This window comes from Podarcis pityusensis (genome assembly GCF_964106645.2).
Source record: "Podarcis pityusensis genome assembly, chromosome: 14".
NCBI classification, from domain to species: domain Eukaryota; kingdom Metazoa; phylum Chordata; class Lepidosauria; order Squamata; family Lacertidae; genus Podarcis; species Podarcis pityusensis.
The window spans coordinates 3,231,520-3,253,708 of record NC_138039.1 but is presented as its reverse complement, the minus strand read 5'-3'; the positions used below and the strand labels follow the sequence as shown (position 1 = coordinate 3,253,708).

At 44.1% G+C, this 22,189-nt stretch overlaps 1 protein-coding gene across 7 annotated transcripts in view; it reads left to right on the top strand.

Moving 5' to 3' along the window:
• Positions 1 to 2,780: 2,780 nt before the first annotated feature.
• SDK1 (sidekick cell adhesion molecule 1) overlaps positions 2,781 to 22,189 on the top strand; it is a 566,813-nt gene continuing 547,404 nt past the window's right edge. For 6 of the 7 annotated variants that reach the window (XM_080980906.1, XM_080980905.1, XM_080980909.1 and 3 more), the window contains exons 1-2: positions 2,781 to 2,909; positions 5,641 to 7,186. In XM_080980906.1, coding sequence (XP_080837032.1) covers positions 6,742 to 7,186 — 445 coding nt within the window. In that variant the 5' untranslated portion in view covers positions 2,781 to 2,909; positions 5,641 to 6,741. The remainder of the gene's footprint in view (positions 2,910 to 5,640; positions 7,187 to 22,189) is intronic. The other variant, XM_080980904.1, reaches the window with a different exon arrangement.

The following is a 22,189-nucleotide window of genomic DNA, read 5'->3' as shown; positions in this document are numbered from 1 at the left end:
TCACTTTGAACAGTGCTTGATTTAATGCAGTCCTAGTGCTCCCATCTGATCACAAGCCTTATGCTGAGCCAGACGATTGGCCCATCTAGTTCATAATCCACCCACATTGACTGGCAATGGCTTCCCAGGGTTTCAGGGAAAGGATCTTGTTATGTACTGAGCTGAATCCTAGAACAATAGTATCCAGAATGCAGTAGTCTGATTGGTCCGCAGGAGCCACTCAATCCAGCTCCAGGTGGAAGTGAATCAGCAACCTGATTGGCCTGCAGGAGCAGCCAATCAGGCTTCTGGAGGAGGTGAATCCGCAACCTGATTGGCCTACAGGAGCAGCTCGGAATTAGCCAATCACGCGGGGCCCATTGTGTAAATAATGTATATATAGTTAGACGTTTTGGGGAAAGTTTCATTCATTGCTACTATGAGCTGAATAAAGAGCATGAAATTCACACTCGACTCCAAGTATATTTCAGATCTCTTCCAGCCTTACCTGGAGGAGATGCTGGAGACTGAACCCAAGACCTTCTGCATGAAAAGCATGTGCTTTACCACTCAGCTGCAACCCTTCCCATAGCTTACAGCAGCTATAGCTCTCTTTTGCCTCTGACCCTGCTGATCACTGGCATGTGCCCCCCCCATCATCTCGGTTGCTCTCCTCAGCACACATTCCAGCTTGTCAACATGTTTTTGAATTGTGGTGACCAGAACTGTACACGGTATTCCAGGTGTGGTCTGACCAAGGCAGAACAGAGCAGTGCTATTACTTCTTTTGATCTGGACACTATAATTCTGTGGACTCAGCCTAGAATAGCATGAGCTGCTTCTTCTTCTTCTTCTTCTTCTTCTTCTTCTTCTTTTTTGCTGCTTTATCATCCTGTTGACTCATGTTAAGCTTGTGGTCTACTATGATCCCTAGATCCTTTTCACAGGATCCTACATTTGTGCATCTCATTATAATTTGCGCAGGGCTATCTTGGTGCAGATTAAAAGTAACACCCCACCCTCATCATTTCTTTATTATGTACCTATATTATGTACCTATATTATATTATGTACCTAGCTAGAGTCTGTTTCAACTCTGCACTGAAATGGTTACTTCCTTTTATCTTTTTGTATGTTTTGATATTTAATTTAAATAAATAAATGGCCACTCTGGGGCCGGGCACTTCATCTTTGAAATAAGGTCCTCAAACCAATCCTGTATTCTTCCTTCTTGACACATTGGCACCAGCTGAAGCTTCCCTATGTTTTGCCATGACCTTTAATGGACTACTCGGCTATGAAAGTGTTTGTGTAGGTGGTTTGGGATTTTAACAGCTTTTGGTGTCCTGCCATTTGTTCTTATTATTTCATGTTTGTTGAATTAGTTTAATGACATGCAGGGATGCTGTTATTATTATGTATTACCATTGTACCTTGCTTTGGAAACGCAGGTAGGAGAGCAACTCAAAAGTGTTTCAAACGAATGAATGAAATGAAGATTAAGGATGCGGGAGCCCTGTTGGAATATTTGGCTCTCTTCTTGGCGAAAGATAACAGTCGATGCAATGAAACAAATTGCAGTGCCAAATATAAGAGGGTGGAAGTGCTGTGTGTGTGTGTGTGTGTGTGTGTGTGTGTGTTTTAGTGTAGGTGTAAGAAACTGTAAAAAGGGCGATGGTCGCAGGCGCGAGGCACCAGGTTGGTGCATTGAAAAGAAAAAGTGGGCCCGGAGTGATGGCGAGGCAAAAACAGGCGACATCCCCAGGGAGCGCTGGTACCATCTATTCTGCAAGCTTCACGGGCAACTGCGTGCAGAAAGCGTGCCTGCACTCCTTTGATTTAAACGCCTCTCAAAACACTTGGCCCGATCCTCTTAATGCCGTCCATTAATAATACAGTACACACGGAGCGAGACACGCACAAATGAAGAGGAATGGCACGGGACCTGATCGGCACTGCTGAATGAGTTTGCCACAATACGTAGCTTGCCGAGGTATTTAAAACTAATTTTTTTTTTTTTTAAAGAGCCCTGGTGTGTGCAAGCAAAAGCACGTTCAGCGAAACAAACTAAGCCAAGCCCGGGCAGACAACAGCAGCGCCTTAAAGCGACGAGGAGGGCGGTGGGGAGGTATTTGCAAAAGCTTCCTTCCCCCCCTTGCACGGCTTCCTGGCTTTTGTCAAATCCACCCCCACCCGCATCCCACGCCTCCCCTTCTCTTGCTTGCTGCAAAAATTTAACGGCGGCAGCAAGGATCTGCCAGACACAAAGGCAGGAAACATGCAGCCTGGAGGACCGCTGCAGCCTCCTCCTCCTCCTCCTCCTCCCACGGCTAGTATTTCTATTCTCCCCCCCCCCCGCCCCCGATCCAGGGCGTGTCTCCCCGCTCGCAAACGCTCTCTCTGGCGGCGGCGCCGTCCCTTTCGCTCCTGCTGCTGCTGCTGCTGCAGAGGCGCTTCCCCGCAATGCCCTGCAGGGGGCGCGCGACGGAGCCAGAAAGCGCGAGGGGGGGGGAGAACGCCGGGTTCAAACCAATCAATCGAAGCGGGCAGGGAGGCGGGGGAAGCTGAGCGCGCGCGCGCCCAGTCGTTAGGCAGACGGGTTTGAAAAAAAGAAAAGGGGGGGGGGAAAGCGCGCGGCCTTCGGGGCGGGGCGGTGGCGGAGGACCCACTCCGGGCTCCGGGCTCCTCCCCTCACGCGCCTCCTTGGCCAATCGCCGAGCGGGAAGGCGGCGCTCGAGGGCGGGGGGCGGAGCGTTGCGGGAGGTTTTAGCGGCGGGAAAGCGGACGTCTCTTTCTTCTCCCTCTCGCCCGCCAGACTCCGTCAGTCTCTGCGAAGGGGCGCTGAGGCGAGGAGCTTCTGTGCCCGCCTCTCAGCGCCTGTGGGGAGAGCAGGCGGCCGAGAAATAAGAAACAATAAAAGTATATATAAAGTATGTGGCGAATGTAAAGCCACCCCCTTCGCAGGTTTCCCTGCGCCTGCTATTTTTATTCAGAACAACAGATATGTACATAGTATGCGGCGAATGTAAAGTCACCCCTCACAAATCATCACATTTTAAGATTTTTAAAATTAAGATTTCTGGTTCTCTATCTTAGTCATTGTTATTCAGAACAACAGATGTGTAAACAGTATGCGGCGAATGTAATGCCATCCCGCACAAATTGTTTCATTTTAGGTTTTTTGTTTTGTTTTTAAATATATTTTCGTTATATATACACTGCCTCCCTATTTAGGACGCATTTAAAGGAAGCTTCACTTGGGGAAAAGCAAAGTATAAATATTTCTATATTAACGTTTTTATTAATGTGTGTGTCTGTAATAATAACCACACCAGACATGCATACATGCTGTCTCCCAGTTCAATACATGATTGAAGGAAGCGTTACTCCCCTCATGAGGGGGAAGATAGTTTTCCTATTTTATATATTCCTATTTATTAGCTGCTGTTGTGTGCATCTGTAATAATTATAAGAGATACATACATGCTGCTTCTATTTAGGACACATTTGAAGGAAGCACTTCTCTCATGAGAGGGGGAAACAGGCTTTTATTTTATATACTATATTTATTAGCCACCATTATTATTATTATTATTATTAGTCATAACTGACATACTGTCTCCCAGTTCAGGACACATTTGAAGGAAGTTTTTCCTCCCCTCATGGAGTAGGATTCCTCTGGCCTTGTCTGCCTGAGGCAGTTGTGTCAGCTTGTCTCATGGGTGGGCCGGCTTTCCGAGGCCCCTTCTGGGAGCAGGTTTCTCAGTCTCCCAGTTCTCGATAGAAACAAGTTCTCTCTCAGTCTTCTTGACAGAAAGAAGACCAAAGCTCTCACAGGAGCAGGGACTGGTTCTCAGAGGAGGCAACTAGGACCATTTCCAAGCACAAAATCCTGCCTTCCTTTCCCCTCCCCAGGGAAGCCTGGCATGGTGGCTATTTTGTCTCCCAGGCTTGTTTATTATCATTTGTGCTATTTTTCCATAAAAAGGGGTACCAGAACTCGCCATGAACACCTCCGTTGCTCTCTTATAATGGCAACGTGCCTACCTGAGGGGTGCCAGAACTGAATTCCGGCAAGTTCCGGCTGGGGAAAAACAACAACCCCTGATTATTAAGATGATTATTGGTATGAAAATTTCTACACCGCCCTTCCCTGAAGGATCACAAGGCAGTTTACAATATAAAGACGCAAAAATACGTAACATAGGAATAAACAAAAACAATACCCTCCCCCCATCTTGTTTAAAAGGCCATAGACTATTATTATTTGTTTCATGTATTTGCTTTGTGAAATTCGCAGGCTGTTTGATTGTAAAGATAACCTCTTATGCTTATCCTCACAAGAGCCCTGTGAGGTAGGATAGGGCAATAGGGGACTTCCACCCCACCCCGTCTCAGGGAATGCATTTGAGAGAGGGGTGGGAGCAGGGCTGGTCCAATGCTTTATGGCACTTGAGGCAAACCACAAAATGGTGCCCTCCCCAGCCAGAAGGGAACAAGGGTGGGAGAAGACCAGGACTGCCTCCTATTCCCCAAGAGGCTGCTGTAGAGGCGGCATTGGTGGTGATGGGGCTGCTGAGGAGGAGGTGGATCTGACCTCTGAGGAGTGCATGGATTGGCAGCAGCAGTGTGTGATGCATTCCTTGGAGGCCAGATCTGCTGCCCTGTGGATCCTGCCGCCTGAGGCATTCGCCTCACCTTGCCTCATGTGTGGGCCGGCCCTGGGTGGGAGGGAAATGCAGGCCAGACAGAGAACAATATGAAAGCTGGGTAAAGCTTACAGGGTAGAGGAGGAGTGATGGGTGGGGTGAAGAATAATGATACATTTCAGTGACAATTTTATTGTTTGATCTTTTTTTGTAAACTGCTTTGAGGGTTGTTGTTTTTTCTACAGCCAAAGAGTATACAAATTTTATTAAATAGATAACTAAGGGTGGATTTCAGGGATGGAGAGTGATGGACGGAAAAGTTAAGTGTGAGGACTCCAGGGGTGAGAGAAACAGAAACTGGGGGTTGAAACCCTACACTGGGAAGTGAGACTCATTTGAGGTCCGGTTTCTATGGGTCTAATCCAGACGCCCATCTATGGGTCTAGTCTGTGGGGTTTGCTTTTAAGTGAAGCTGCTTAGGACTGCACTGTAGACAAAAGGGGCTGAAAAAGTTATTGGGGGGGAGGGTGTTTCCCATACCACGCACACTGAAATCAATGGACCTGGGAGCAGATCTCACTCAATATCATGGTGGGGGGAGCAGAGAAGAGATGTGTAGACTAAAAAACCCTACACCAAGCCTGCTTGCTCAGCAGCGAGCAAGCCCCCTTCAGTTTCCTGGGGCTTGTATGCAAGTCAAGCATGTGCTTAGGATCGCTACCTTGGCCGAAGTGGGACGTAGCCACCAAGGTGAGCCAATCTTCCCCCCGGCTCGTTTCGGTGCCCCACCTGATATTTGTGCACCCCGCCCGTCAAGTCCCAGAAATAAAGAAGCGTTGCAGGCAGTCCCGAAAGGGTTAAGCATCCATCTCGTGGCGATGGTCCCAGTTGGAAACGGGATGCATCTTCGAAGCACTTTTGAACCCGGGTCTGCGGGCGCCGGGGGTGTCGCGGTGTCGCCTTCCGTCCTCGCTCTCTGACCGGCTCTCCTCTCCCTTCCTTGTGTTTACAGCTTCTGCGTAAGAGAGAGCGAGCGAGCGAGCACAGGAAGATCCCTCCGGGCTTGTGCAACGAGGGACGCCGGGGGTGGCCAGCCAAGCGGAGGATTTCACCTTGTTGCTGCTGCTGCTTCCGTGGGTCTCCTTCCCTGCTCGGCTGGGGGGCTTCTGCCTTGGGCTGCCTCCGCAGTTGACCCAGAAGTGGGGAGGAGGAGGAGGAGAAGAAGAAGGAGGAGAAGGAAGCCTCCTTGGAGGTGAGCTGTTGCTTCCTCTCCCCGTCTCTCCCTCTCTCCCAGCAACCTCCTCCTGTCTCCTGCGAGGGAAACCTGATCAGATTTCCCCCACCTTCGCTGGAGAGTTCAAGAGAGAGACACCCCCCCCTCCGCTCCCGCCTCCCCCTGGCGTGTAACTGGTTGCAAATCGAGCTGGAAAGAGCAGCGCAGCCAGGCGCGGGCTCAGTTTACCTGCTCGGCTGGGGATCTTACGAGCCTTCGCGACTGCTGTCCAAAGGGGGGGGGGGGACACGCCGCGATTGCAACTCCGGAGAGGGATGGAGGGATGAAGGAAATCGGATGCGCAAGAACATCTCCGTGGCTCTGCAAGGAGGAGAAGGGAAGGTTCATCGGGACCCAGCCCAACCTGTCAGCGTGGGGCTTCCCCACTTTTTTCCTTTGACTGGAGCGGGGCTGGAGTGACTCTTTGAATCTCACGATCGCTTTTCCTCCCTGCCTCGCTCGAGATTGAAGGACTTGCCCGAGAATTTAGAACTTCAGGAGCGCAGGGTCTTTGCTCTGGAGAGGAGGAGGGGAGGAAGAAGAGGGACGGCGGCGCAGAAACCGTAGCCACGCTTCTTCAGCATCAGGGGGGCGGGCAGTTTCCGTCATCTTGGTGGCTATGGAAGGTGCTCTCTGGATTGTCTGCCGGTGCCTGGCGGAGATGGACCGCTCTCTTCCTCCTGCCGTGCTCTGATGGCTTTTGCTTTTTGCTAGGGATGTGATGAAGAACCGCGATCTGTTGAGATATTGACGCCAGTAAACTTAATACACACACACACACACTCTCTCTCTCTTTCTGTTTGTGTGTGTGGTGAAGGCATCGGAGGAGTCCAGAGGAACATGTGTTTTGCATTTCTGCCTGCTTGTTTTGGTGCAATCAGTTCCTCCACGAGACACATCGATTGGGGCGGCGATTGCAAGGCAGTCATGCACAGGGAATGCTTTCGCCTGGGGTTTCTATGCAAAGTGGGCGCGAGCCAGGGAGACCACGGCTCCTTCCCGGCGGGGGCTCGGGTCCCCCGAAAACTTCGGGATGGCCGCAGCGGGAGGCCCCCCCGCCAGAACATGGCCTCTCTGGGGGATGGAGTGAGCTTTGGTGGCGGGCCCTCCTCGGATCGTGTGGAGCAAATAGTGATCCGGAGAAGGGGGGCTGGGAACCTTGCTCCGCCGAGGAATAGGTGGCGAGATCGAGTGATGATAAAGTTAAACTTCTGTTTCTTCTTCTGCCGGGGATGGTGGGCGTTTCTCTTCCTTCAGCTCCACATGTTGCAAGCTCTGGCACAAGGTAAGCCTTGCTTTGAGACGCTTTGGGCTTATTGGGATAGTCTTGTCTCCCTCCCTTGCAAAAAAGGACGTCAGGCATCCCGCTGCTCAGGGGAACTGGAGTGATAGGTTAGGTATACAGCCCTGGCTTTCTGTTTTTCACACCAGAGACACAACCCTCTCGTTGCAGCCTTTCCCTTCGACAATGGGTTTCGGATCACAAGGGCTGCCTCGGCATAAACAGCCATAGGATGTGTCTTGGCATCTTTTCTCCCACGATATCCCTTTCCCTCCCCACTTCCCTCCACCCTACCATTGGTGTAATCCTATCTGAGCCTCTGCTAATCTTCACCCTTTAACTGTTTGGGGATGAATCTGCAATTCAATACTTCCAGGCAATGGAAGAGTTAACTTTTTGGATGAGTGTGTGTGTGTGTGTGTGTGTGCATATATGAAATACATTGAGCTAAGCTGTCAAGAGAAAGGAGGGCCCATAAATCTGCCAGCTAAGGCTAAATCAGGCGTGCTTTAAAAAAATAGAGAGAGAAAATGAATACAGTACCATTGTATGTTTGAGCGCTGTTCATTCAGGTTGCCAACAACATGGATTTAACACAGACAAACGGTGCGATTGATTCGTGTCTCCACATTTCCACATCAAGGACCTTTATAGTCGAACGATGGGGTCATATAGCAGAGGAAAGGAACAACAGGCTTCAGAGATCCAGTGCCAGGCACTTTGGATAGAATAATTGTCAGTGTGAGTGTGTGCGCGCGCGCGTGTGCATTTTAATGGCCAGATCTCCGCAAATTCCAAATGTTTCGCCGGAGTGAAAAACATAATATATTGCAACGTGGGCTCCGCGTATTGCAGTTGGTTATGCAGAGTGACCTGATGAACAAGCGCTGCTTTCACTTTCGGCGCGTGTGCTGTTGGTGGTTGTTTGTCAAGCTGGGCTGGAGCGGTCTGTTGGGCATCCTGCTGGTCCGTCGTGGGGCTGAGTTAGTGAGAAGCATGTGGAAGTTACTCATGCCGGGGAAAGAGGGCGTTGGATCTGCCCAAGCATTGCCTTGTCATAAGCAGAGCGATTTCTTGGTTATATATCCCCCCCCCACACGCGGTGGTCCATTTTTTTCCTATGAGCTCCTTTACAGAAACAAAGAATGGAAACAAGGCAAAGGTTGAAGGTTGCTTTTTTCTTCCTGCTAGCAATTACATGGCTGACCACGATGCTGCCTGCATGCTCCTTTGCAACCGAGAGAATTAATGAGAAGTAAATGGTGTTTGGGGTCCCCCCCCCCTCTGGTAATGAGAGTATTCCTCAAGCTTGACTTGAAGGCAGCCCAGAGAAGTTTTCAGAATATCTTTCCCTCGCCTCCTCCCAGTTTCTGGGGAGTTGTAGAATTACTTAGGGAGGAGCAGCTCGGCGTTCGCTCGAGCGGTAAGAGGAGGGGCAACGCAACTAAGCGTGTGCTTCCAGCCATGCCTTGTCAGCGTTTACTACTTCAGGATGAAGTTTTAATTCTGGTATAAAACGCTCCTTACTAATTGCCTCCAGCCTCATGAGGCTGCCTCTTCCGGCCCATTGTGTATGCTCCCAGTCCCTCCTTTTCCTGAACTGTTTGACAATCAGGGCCTGGAAATCTCTGCAGAATAGTGTTATGTTTATACCAAACCTCTTGTAATCTTTTAGCAAGTTAAACTCCACATTTCCTCCCCCTACTTTGTATACTTTTTCTTTTTGGCTAAATATAATTTTGACCTTTTTCAAGACAAATATTTGAACAGCTATTTAAATTGGATTTCCTGAAGTCTGCAGTGAAGCCAGTTTTACATGCATATGCCTCAATCAATTAAAGTGACCTTTTTAAGAAATATTGTTTTCTGTGGATGAATGGTGAAAGTAACCTTCATCTTGCTTCGGAAAGTATGTATATTTGTATGTAAGGTAATATCATAATGAAAGGTTTGTGACTGCATTTAGTGCAAATATTAAGACTGCATGCCTGTGAGCACTTAATTAGAAGTAAGCCCCATTCAACTTAAATGCTTGACCATGCCTAAGAGCCAAAGGCATTATTGATCTTACAGAAGACATTCACATCTAACTTTTGAGGTCTTCTGTAGTTTTACGAGAAGTGTATTTACTATTTCACTGTCATTTACAGTGTTCAATTAGGAACATTATGGACTGGAAAAATAAATTACTCATTGTGAAGAAAGTTAAGGCTGCTATTCATGACTTATGCATGTCTTCTTAGAAAGAAGTCCCACTGAGCTTTATGAGACTTACTCTCAGGGAAGTGTGTCTGAAACCCTGGGGAGCCACTGCCAGTCAGTGTAGACAAGCTAGTAAGTCCAACTTGGTATAAGCTGTTTCCTATGTCTTCTATGAACATTTTGGCAATGTTCAAGGTGTAATGCAATTAATAGCATCATTGCTCAGAAGTAAACCCCAGTTATAGAAGTGTGTGTATGATTGCTAGTAGAACAAAACTGACCTAAAAGCCTTGGAGTGGAGTGGAGATTCAATTGTGTTCTACATTGTGACTGATGTTCAAATGACTCACTGAAGTATGAACACTTCACTGCAGGAAATAAGAAGAAAGTATCTGTGGCCTTGTTATGAAGGATGACTTCTGCAACCCTTTGAAAATTATATTGATTTATAGAGGAGTGCTTTCTTTTTTAGTGTGATGAACTTAACTTGAGGTTTAAATTGTAAGGGATGAAATTTCGCTGTCCTCTGCATTTATTTGTATCTCATCATTTAAAACATTTTTTATTAGAAATGCATATTTTAGATTATATACTTTGATCAAAGCTTATCTTGAAAATGAGATGTCTGGAGTTTCTATTGATGCTTCAAATTGATTGATTAGTTGATCAGGAGCATTTTGTGACTATCCCTTTGCATCAGATAAAAATAAGTGAAACAAAATGTAAAATCTTGCTATAAAATATGATTATTGTTAGTAGTGGAAATAATATAATGGCATGCAATAATATTGGTTCTAAGGTCAATAATTGAAAGTAAGTGGATAATTACATACATTTAAGGTGGTTATATGTTTTTCTCTTGGCCTGCTTCCCTCAGCCAGCTGTTCTTTGGCTACTGCCATTCCTAGACCAAACTTGCCACAGTAATACACACTCTGGTAACCTCATATCTCAATGACTGTGATACACTCTACATAGGGCTATCCTTGAAGATGGTACAGAAACTGCAGCTGGGGCGGAATGCTGTTCAGGTGCTTAAGCTTATATAACATCCATTCTGTGGGATCTGCACTGGGTGCCTGTATTTGTTACTAGGACAACTTTATGGCATTAGGGTTGTCTTACAAAACCCCAAATTACCTGGAACCCAGGTACTTGTTGGAGTGCCTTTCCCTTTACCTAGACCTTTGGATATAGTGAAGTATAACGATGACTGTGACTGTGTTTTATGTGGTTAGGGTTGCCATATCATTTTTATTGAGATTATATTGTGAATAATGTACTGTGGTTTTAGGTGAATTATTGTTCACAAGATAGATAGATTGTGTCTGCGCGCGCTGGGCTTTGGGATATTCAGGTGAAGGGCAAAAGTATATTTAATAAATAAATATTAACGAGACCAGCCTAGATCCTGAGATTGACAGAGGATGCATTGGTTTTTGTCCCACTGGTGGGTGTGGCCTGCTATGCCATGACAAGAGACAGGCTTTTGTGTAGTGGTGCCCCTGGCTTTGAAACTTATTTAGGTGTTGCTTTTAACTGGTTGAGGTCTTTGTCTGTTCCTTTGTTACTTTTACTGTAATCGTTTATACTAATGTTTATTAGTATTTTATGGTTTGCTTGGTGATATTGTTTAAATACTCTTGAAACCTGCTCTGGGATTACTTTGCAGTGAAAGATGGTTTATATATATTGTTACATGATACAATAGATACTTGTACATATGAGTATGCTGCTGGTCTACAGAAAGAGGCTAAGATCTTTCAGTGCATGTATATACTCAGAGGGAATTTTGAATTCAAAAGTAACAGTACAGTAAATATTTTGTTAAAGGTAATGGTAAAGGGACCCCTGACTCTTAGGTCCAGTCGTGAGTGACTCTGGGGTTGCGGTGCTCATCTCACTTTATTGGCCGAGGGAGCCGGCGTACAGCTTCCGGGTCATGTGGCCAGCATGACTAAGCCGCTTCTGGTGAACCAGAGCAGCGCACGAAAACACCGTTTACCTACCTGCCTATTTATCTACTTGCACTTTGACGTGCTTTCGAACTGCTAGGTTGGCAGGAGCAGGGACTGAGCAATGGGCGCTCACCCCATCGCGGGGATTCGAACCGCCAACCTTCTGATCAGCAAGTCCTAGGCTCTGTGGTTTAACCCACAGAGCCACCTGTGTTAAAAGGTCACAAATAAGTGTTCAAGTTTTTGTGTTAATTAAATCTCTTCATAAGGCAGTATGTTATGCAAATCAATACTTTTTCAGGAGTGGGAGAGAAAGGGCTGTTGCAAGACAAGGTGAAAATTGAAGTCTGTAGCTTGTGATTGTTCTAAAATGGAACAGAGGAAGGCGTCACACAGGTTAGGTTGTGCCTGGTTCAAAAAGATCGCAGACTGCAACAGAGACTACAACGGTATATGCTTGTTTTCCGTTTGAAAAATATAAAAGCCAGTAGCCATTCATTTATGCATCTAACAAAAATCAGAATGCATTAATGTTGCCATTGTGAAGCAGGCAGCATGGTAGTCTTTTTATTATCAGAACTGGAGATCAATGGAGCTGGTGTGCATTTTTTGACCAAAATGGTTAATTATTTCATGGAGATGTTTACTTATGTATAACTTGATAGGTATGTTGGGACAAAAGGTAGGGATTCACAATAGCTTGCATAAACAGCTGCCTTGGACACAGAATTGACCTGCACCTCCATGGAGAGCTGTGAGTCCAGAATGACTCCCAGGCTGCGCACCTGGTCCTTCAGGGGCACATTTACCCCATTCAGGACCAGGGAGTCCCCCACATCCACCCGCCCTCTGTCCCCCAAGAACAGTACTTCTGGCTTGTCAGGATTCAACCTCAATCTGTTAGCCACAATCCATCCTCCAACTGCCTCCAGACACTCACACAGGACCTTCACCGCCTTCACTGGTTCTGATTTGAAAGAGAGGTAGAGCTGGGTATCATCCGCATCCTGATGAACAACCAGCCCAAACCCCCTGATGATTTCTCCCAGTGGCTGCAAGTAGATGTTGAAAAGCATGGGGGAGAGGACAGAACCCTGAGGCACCCCACATGAGAGCCCAGGGGTCTGAACACTCATCCCCCCCACCACTTTCTGAACACGGCCCAGGAGGAAGGAGCGGAACCACTGTACAGTATAACAGTGCCCCCAGCTCCCTCTCAGCCCCTCTAGATGGTCCAGAAGGATGTTATGGTTGATGGTGTCAAAAGTCGCTGAGAGATCCAGCAGAACTAGGAAACAGCTTTCACCTTTGTCCCTAGCCTGCTGGAGATCATCGACCAGTGTGACCAAGGCAGTTTCAGTCCCATGAAGAGGCCTGAATCCTGCCTGGAAGGGATCCAAATGGTCCGCTTCTTCCAGGAATGCCTGGAATTGTTCAGCAACCACTCACTCAATCACCTTGCCCAAGAATGGAAGATTTGAGACTGGGCGATAGTTGGCCATATTGGCCGCATCTAAAGATGGTTTTTTAAGAAGCGGTTTGATAACCGCCTCTTTCAGTGGGTCTGGGAAGGCTCCCTCACAGATAGAAGCATTCACCACCCCATGAAGCCCATCACCCAGCCCTTCCCAGCTAGCTTTTATAAGCCAGGATGGGCAAGGATCAAGGAGACAGGTGGTTGGTTTCACTCGTCCAAGCAGCCTGTCCACATCCTCAGAGGTAACAGATTGGAATTGATCCACGCAACTTGACTAGACAGGACTCTAGCACTCTTCTGCCCCAGCCCTGCTCCCATGGTGGAGTCTACCTCTTCCCAAATCTGAGCGTCTTTTTCTGCAAAAATTCCAACTAAACATTAGGAAGAACTTTCTGACAGTAAGAGCTGTTTGACAGTGGAACAGAATCCCTTGGGAGGTTGTGGACTCTCCCTCACTGGAGATTTTAAAGCAGATGTTGGATGGCCACTTGTCATGGATGCTTTAGTTGAGAATACTGCATTGTAGGGGGTTGGGCTGGATTACCCTAGGGGTCCCTTCCAACTCTGTGATTCTGTGATTCTAACAAAGGTGCCAGGCAAGCCTCCTTGAGGAAAGCATTCCACAAAGTGGGGATTCACTGCATAAAAGGCCTCTTCTCATGTTGCCACCCTATGGACCTCTTGTGGAGGAGGCACACAAATAAGGTCCTCAGATTATGATTGCAGGGTCTGGATTGGTTCATATGGGGAGAGACAGTTCTTAAGGTAATGCAGTCCTGAGCTGTTTAAGGCTTTATTGGTCAAAGCCAGCACTTAGCATTCAGACTGATAAGGCCATAGTTGATAATTTTATTGTCTGAGCTGTCCCAAACTTTTAATCCTAGGATTATTCAAGATGTGAAATTATACACAAGTTATACACTTACTATGTGGAATGTAATGGAATGACTTCTGTACTGCTGTGGAATACATAGTTTTAGGCCTTAATTTGATAGCGAGATTCTTATGAGTACAGGCCTCTTGCTCTGAACAGAAGGCATACTGTTGTGAAAGACATTGCAGAATTACAGATAGGTTTAGTCATTTGGTGTGTATAAAAAAAACCTTACTAGAGTGGTAGATGTAATATACTAATATATTACAATGCATTTTGAACTATCTTTGAAAGGAAATAATAAATTTGCCACTTTCTTAAATGCAGTGAGAATTGTTAGCAGCAAAGAAATACTTTAAGTATTAAAAGGCAACCTAGAAATATCATTTTCTTTGGCACTTACAGCAATAGCTGGTTGATTTTTTTAGGGAGATAAAACCCTTGTGCATAGCTTTAAGCATTTTTTAATGAGAAATAGTACCTTAATATTTAAAGAAAGAGAACTTGTCTGGTTTTCTTAGGTTAAAAGAGATGATAGTGTAATTTTTTATGCCACTTGATCAAATCTATAATTTAAAATTGTATAAGGAGCTGAACGCTTATTTAAAGTGGCACTAACGTCCATTATACTTTGCTAGAATAGGAAAATGGATGCTAGAGGAACATGTTTTTTATGGGACAAAGGGGCTTTTAAGCCATGGAATTTATGACCTGGCGGGAATAGCAAATGTGTTAATTTCAACAATTATTCCATAGAAAACAGAAGCTGCATTTGACATATATAGGATGAAGAACTTTGAAATGATGTGCAATTTACAAATAAACTCTAACTTGCTATCCTATAAAAGTCAGACAAGTATGTGTGTGAGATGTCAGTTACTGCACAGCAGCAACAAACAGAATAAACTTTATACTGTAAGATGCGATTTCAGTTTTAAAATAGGGTTAAAGTCATTAAAAGAGAATATATTTTTAGCATTTATTTGTGGTCATTCCCAGTCTATACTGTTTCATCAGTGAGGCATATTGGATGGTTACTTACAGAACTGGAAAATACATATTAACAAGTTGCCATTGACTCTTGGAGTAGTCTAGTTGAGTCAATTTAGACCCAGCCCTGAGATGACTTTTAACACATAAGAAATGCAACCTCACTCACTCTAACCATGGAAAACTGGATTTAGAGAGGTGCTTGTGTACTTGTGCTGTTGACAATAGCCCAAGAACCACTGGTGCCTTTCTTCCTTGGTGCACAAGCAGCATCCTGGAGAGTAGATGGAAGGGAGAGATCATATATCCTCCCCCCCCCTCACCTGGAGATTCAAAGTGTTGGTAAGAGTAAAAGTGTGGATATTCTCTAAAGCAAAAACCCAGTGTGCTGGAACTGTGGGCTCCTATGGAGATAATTTACTCATCTCCTTATCATGGCATTTTCCGGACTTGATAAAGCAGATCAGAATGACTGTTCCATTTTTGCAACTCAGGCTACTCTAGTAATTGTAAACTGACCCTTGTACTTCTCTGTAACTCAAAAGGTTACACATCCCCTAAGCAATGATTTATATATACATAAAGAGTTCTTGGGACTGGTCAGTTGCATTCATTCCTAAGGGGATCGTCTGGCCTAACACATGCAGACTAGATTACTGCAGTGTGTTCTACACAGGGCTATATTAGAAAAGTCTTTGGAAACTTCCATTAGTTCAGAATGTTGCAGCAAGGGTATTAGTGGATGGCTAACCATCCTGTAAGGGACGCAGGTGGCGCTGTGGGTTAAACCACAGAGCCTAGGACTTGTCGATCAGAAGGTTGGCAGTTCGAATCCCCGTGACGGGGTGAGCTCCCGTTGCTCCATCCCTGCTCCTGCCAACCTAGCAGTTCGAAAGCATGTCAAAGTGCAAGTAGATAAATAGGTACCGCTCCAGCGGGAAGGTAAATGGCGTTTCCGTGCACTGCTCTGGTTCGCCAGAAGTGGCTTAGTCATTGTGGCCACATGACCCCGGAAGCTGTACGCTGGCTCCCTCGGCTAATAAAGTGAGATGAGCACCGCAACCCCAGAGTCGGTCACGACTGGACCTAATGCTCAGGGGTCCCTTTACCTTTTAACCATCCTGTAACATTTGCAGTGGTTAGTATTATGTTTCTGAACACAGTTCAAAGTGTTGGTGATTTCCAGTAAAACCCTAAACGGCTTGGTTCCAAGTGTCTTCCCTGTATGTTAGCCTTCCTGATCTTTTAAAGGCCATTCTGTGTTCCACCTGGAGTGAAAGCATGAATGAGAGGGATAAGAATAGGGCTTTCTTAGTGGCTGCACCAGTATTGTGGAATAGCTTGATATTAAGAGGGTGAACACATATGTTAGTTAAGGGAACAGTAATAATTTTGGAGCCTTTACTTTAAACAGATATTTGATTTGTGATAGCTTTATACAATCTGAAACGTTGTATTTGTTAATACTTAGAAACCATGCGATGTTTATCATCCTGCAATGCATGCAGTGTTCAGGTTATGCTTTAATGCTGCTACCAGCCTACTCTACCAAAGGAGTTATTTGTTATTTTTTTTTTACCCTTTCCCACCTATAACATGGAGATAGGCATCTTACTCTTTTTAAGTTCCATAGTGTCTGAACAATGGCACCCTGATCTTAATCTCACTTTGTATACAAGTAATAAAAGTGGACTCTGAAATGCACATAATATGAGTACTAGTGACATAGATAAAGGTCAGCCCTTTTTGATAACTGTATAAAAATATGAGATAATGTGATATGATGTGCTACATCAATAACATAGGCACCTTTTGAAGTTTTTGCATAATAGAAATAATGCAACCCTGCAGATTATACACGTGGCCTAGATTTTATTAAACAAAGAATTGGCTTGGAAGAAATGTGAACTTAACTTGATATTAAGGAGTTGCTCTTTTCCTGGACAGCATTCTGTGATTACAGTATGTTTCTTAAAACAGTTATTATTGTTTCTGACAGCTATGTCCCCACCCCCACCCTAAGCTCTGGCCTGAGGCAAATCTGAATAACCTACAAGGCAAAGCACACAATTTTTGGTGTGACCAAATGGGGTGAATATTGTTAGCAGACCTCTAAGAGTATGTTAATGGGTTTTAGAAAGACAGCCAGTACAGCATTGTTATGTTCATAATGGTTTGAGGAAAACTGAACAATTCTCTTCAAATTATTCAAATATAACATTGTTCTTCATGGTTCTAGTTCAGAATATTGTGGCTTTGACAACAAACCATTTTAATACTCTGCATAAGTGCTGCCAACCCATTTGTTAACCGAAGAGACATACAGTATTTGGTGTTTATCCTAGTGTGCATGAACAACTCCTCTCTTAAATTCTGTGGCAAAAGTTTCCAACAGGATAGGGGTAGTCATCATGGTGCCAAGAGATGTTGTTGGACCACAAGTTCCATCTGCTTCAACCAAGATAGATAATGCTCAGAGATAATGGGAATTGCAGTCCAAAAGCATTTGGAAGGCCTCACAGCAGCTACTATAGAATGTGCCTAGAGGTAAACCATTCTAGAGTGTTCCATGCATCTGATGATACTTGCTGCTAAAAAGGTGCCACAGATTCCCTATCCAATAAGGCATGGGGGAAAGGGAAGATTTTGGAATATATGTCCTTATCTGCTGGTTTTAATAGTTAACATATATGGAGGTGGTTCCAGCTCTCTATTCTATTATTCTCCATTCTGTAAAGTGATTGTCTAATTAACTCAATTCATCAGTTTGTGATTCTGATGTTCTGCTGTGCTTGTCCATGCACTAATATATATTAACAGGATATTTTCCCTATCTATTTAGGTTCTGGCAATACAGGTAGTCAGGTTCAAGATAGAATTAGTTCCATCTAGAGGCGGAGCTAGCTACTTTGGCACCTGGAGCGGCGCACATGCTGTGCACCCACGGGGGTGGGCCTAGCTGCCTGGAGGGGAGGGTCTATCCACCCACGGCGAGCATCCCAGGGGGGTGGCACGTTGATGTCACCCCCGCAGGGATGACACCCAGGGTGGACCACACCCACCGCACCCCCTTCTTCTGCCAGTAGTTTCATCTCTCTGTTTCGCACTTTATTGTACATAATACAGTGTGACATTTAATAATAGTTTTTGCTTTTTAATTGTGCTGCAGGCATATTTTTTTTCTAAAATGTTGGTCAATGAAAAAGTTAACAAGCTCTCCTACACTTGCCTCCTCAGATACTGAGTATGCCCATACATACACAAAGTGACTTTCTGAGTAAGCTCAGTAAGCTGTTATATATATAAATATACATTTATATATATACATATATATAACATTTACACATATATACAACCTGAGCCTATGATGGAGTGGTTCATTGCATCAGCACTCAAAGAGGTTAGGATTCAAGCAGAGATCCAATATCATGCTTTGCCTGCTACCTCACTCACTGTAGATAATCAGGTGTGAGATAAGCAATCACAGGCTAACTTTCCACACAACTGTGTTTTGACATTTAATTTGGTTGTATTACTGTGGTGGCTTTCCTACATGTTTATGACCCCTTTTAGATGCTGGGACTACAACTCCAGAAACCTCAATGGAAGGGGGAGGAAAGGAGAGTTTATGCAAGTGAGAACCAGCATAGAATTATGGAGAGTGGAATGGCAAACTCCCGCTGCTCCTCTGCAGGCAATTGTTGCTCGCCACAGATGAAAGGAAGATTACTAGGGTGCTTTATAACTTTATTTCTCAGAATTGTTAACCTTTCAAATATTATTGTAGTCACATTGCATGCAATTCAAAGCATCCTTGGTGTAAAGTATGTCAGTCAAAACTAGCATTGTTTCCAATATTTTGAAATGTGACACGGGTTCTGGTTCTCAAATTATGACTTGGTGGGGTTTTTTCTATTCAAAATATCATATTCTTTTACTGTGCTAGGAAAACTTTTTCATATATTTAAAACATTCTACTAGACCTCTATGAGCTAAAGTTGAGAGTGGGAGTCTTGTGAAAATTTATTCCTACATTATTATTGTGAAACTTTAATTTGTTTTTCCTCTCTTCTAATTGCAGTTGTGAAGTTTCAGGTTTCTTCCTTTTACAGTATATACTGTAACTAACCTCTATAGTAACTGTGATATGTATCTGTCTTTTAGATTTCATTTCCCTAGCTTGTCCGTAGAAAGGCTACAAAATGTAGGTATTTATTCTTCTTTTATAAGACAGCAGTAGTTATTTATATATGAAGCTGTTAAAGGGAATAATGAGTTGTGAATTTTGGTAGCATTTTGCATACAGTGAAAAGTCTGGCTAGGAGCTGTTGTATGCAAACATAGCACAATGCTCTCCTCTTAAATTTAGCTGTTCTCTTTCTTTATCCCCCAGAATACCAGCTGCTTTCAGATAAGTACAGTTTGCTCTTCATAACATGCTATGTATCAGGTTTGCAGAACAATAATGGATTTTCATTAGGTACTGAGAATGTCTCTGCCCATTGCCAGATATTCTGCCATCGTGGAGCTCTTTTGGACACCAAATTCTGTAATGTTTATTGCATTCCATGGCTTTACTTTGCAGATGTCTAGTTTCAGTTGCCACAGTGGATATTTCAAAGTATTAATACCACAATATGTTGCTGCCTAGTTTGCCTTGAATAATTGCCAATCAGGTGTTTATCTACTTTGAACTGTAAAATATTGCAGTTCCTCTTGTTTCTTTTTCCATTGCCCTCCCGATAGAAGCTTCCCTTTTATGCACTGAACTTGGTTGTAGGCATATTAAGTTGCCTAGACAATTAGTTTTCACTGCAACAACACCACAGTTTTAATTTATTTGTTGTTTATGATCTAGACTTCTTGGCTTGAAGTTGTGCTTCTGTTGCAATAATAACACATTATTTTTGTATCTGAGAAGAATGAGTGAATTATTTCCCTAGATAGCATTTCCATTGCTGATGCACATCCTGAATAAAAGACTTATGCAGAGCAGGATCCAGTTTTGCCTCCATCCTCTAGCTGGGAAACAATGTGAAACTTATTTATGTACTGAATTTATAGGTCTCCATTTAACAAAAAGCTATACAGGTGATTTACAACATAAAATAAAAAGGCTATTATTTTTATAGCAATAACAATAAAATATGATCTATTCTAAACAGTCTATAGCCTAAATGTAGTCAGAAAACTGGCTAGTTATGGCCCCCAACTATACAATCAAGGGGGAATTGTCATTGGAGTGCTTGTTTTTCTCCCTCTGTTTTGGTTCGAGGTGATGAGAAAGCTCGCTCACCATCTGAACTTCCTTGCAGTGTAGAATTAACTGGTCACCTCAGAGGAGGGTGAGGAGAATTTTAACTAGTCACCTGGCCATGGGTGTAGCCGGGTGGAGGGCAGTGCCCCCTCTAGATCCAGAATCATTATTGAAAATTATTGAAAGTACTTAATTATTTGAGGTTCTGCCCCCCCCCCCCCCCCGCAGAAGCATGCCCCCCGTAACAACTGTGGCTGCCCCCCTAACAAAAATCCTATGCCTATGCACCTGGGAGGATGAAGAGGATTTGCTTTTCTCCTTTTCCTAATTGGCCTGCTTCATTTACTTAACTGTAATGTTGCTAAGGCTGATTAGTGCTGTTTGGGCTAGGTAGGTGATTAATTAGATCACAAACAATGGTGCAGGCTCAGTGAGCAGTGATGGTAAAAACCACTGGGCACCTTAAAGCATAATAGCAGTGAAGACACACTTACCCCAAAGTAAACTCTTAAGTTTGGGGAGGGGGTAGAAATCTGGAAAGAGAACTACTGGTCATGAGTTTCATGGAGGGGGTGGTTGGACATATGTATAATTCTAATCTGGAAATGAAAGCCCTTGGCAAATCCAGTGTCATGTGTTCTAGTCTCCCATCAGATGGAGGGAGCCAGGATGCCTGCCCTTGTGTCCTGACAGCCTAGTTACCTGCATAGCTCACTGGCTGAAAACTCCACTCCTCAGGTGAGTTGGTAGTGAGGAGAAGGACAAGTTCTTTCACTGATCTGCTGCTTTGAGAGCAGATGCAGTTGCCGAAATTAGGCTGACAATAAGGCTCTGCCTTTCTTACTTTGCATCTTAGAATCTGTCAAACAATATGCACTGGCTGCTGAAGGAAGAATATCAGTTCCCGATTTTTCGAGTTAGTTCATAAGCAGTACAACTTTAGTTCAAGTCTTGTATCTTCATTTCAGGGGGTGAGGGCAAAGATGAAAATACATGGTTAGGTACTTGTATTCACTGATTCATTGGGTTAAGCCCTTTCCCTCAACCTGGATATTCTTTCAGCCTTGAATGGGTATGCTTATGTATTTGCAAACTATTTTTATAAGAAGTATTGTGTCATAAATATATACGAATAACTTAGAAAAAAATTGCTTTGACTCTTTCTATACTTATTGTGTCAAATCTATTGAACTGTATACAAATAGTTTTTGTATATTCTGTCACTGCAATTGAATAACTTCCAGTTGTCAATTGTTTTAGGTGGATAGTGTGCTTGTGTGATGCTTACTTCAGAATCATTGTAGCTTGAAACAAATAGGTCTTGCTGCTTTGGTAAATGATGACATACTTCAACCTTTATTTCCCCATCTGTCAGCTTAGTGCTGGGCAAGATTAGACCATCCAACTGTCAGTCACATTTGAATTCTGAGTTTGTTGTTATCTACAGATATATAATATATAGATCTGCTTTCTATCATCTGTTAGCGTTAAGGAAAGTTTATTAGATCCTGACACGTGAAGTTAATAGGTAGTCCCTTTAGTAGTGGAATAAAATAACTCCCTTTGATTCATTTCATTATTAGAAAGCCAAAATGTACAGTATTTTTGGCAAAAAAAAAAAGCACATGTGAGAATAGAACAAATTGGTCCAGATTTTTTTGGCATGACATTTTAAAAGGAAATGTTAATCTGTAAATTAAGTCTGTAGCATCCTTACTAGACATGTATGTGTGTGTGTAGAAAGATGCTTCTTGTCATTTGGGGTCAGGTTATGGCATGATGCTTGGCATGTCTTGTCATGTGGTTGTTTGAAAGGATGGCCTTCAAGACACAGTGCAGGTTGGGAAATGCTGCTCCAAAGGCAACAGCTTGTATTTGTCCCTCCCCCCAAATGCTTTTCACTTGACCAAACTAGCACTGAGAGAAGTAGCAGGGGATCTGGCTGAAATAGCTTGGAGCAAGGAAAACAAAAATACCCAGTAAGATGCTGAAAATGACATTTGTATCATCCCAAAGTGGGCACTGTGTGTGCTGTTAACAAAGCCTTTCAAGCAAAGATGTCTGTTTTTATAGCATTAACTTTGACAACATACTCCTCTCTCTTTATTTTTCATAGTTTGCTTATCCCCATTTTGTTCCTTTGTTCAAGAATTGCTACTAAGATGCAGCAAGTGTTAGTTTTGAACCTTACAGCTACTGTCATGGATAATTATATTGTTACCACTTGAAAGATAACTGATGCAGAGTT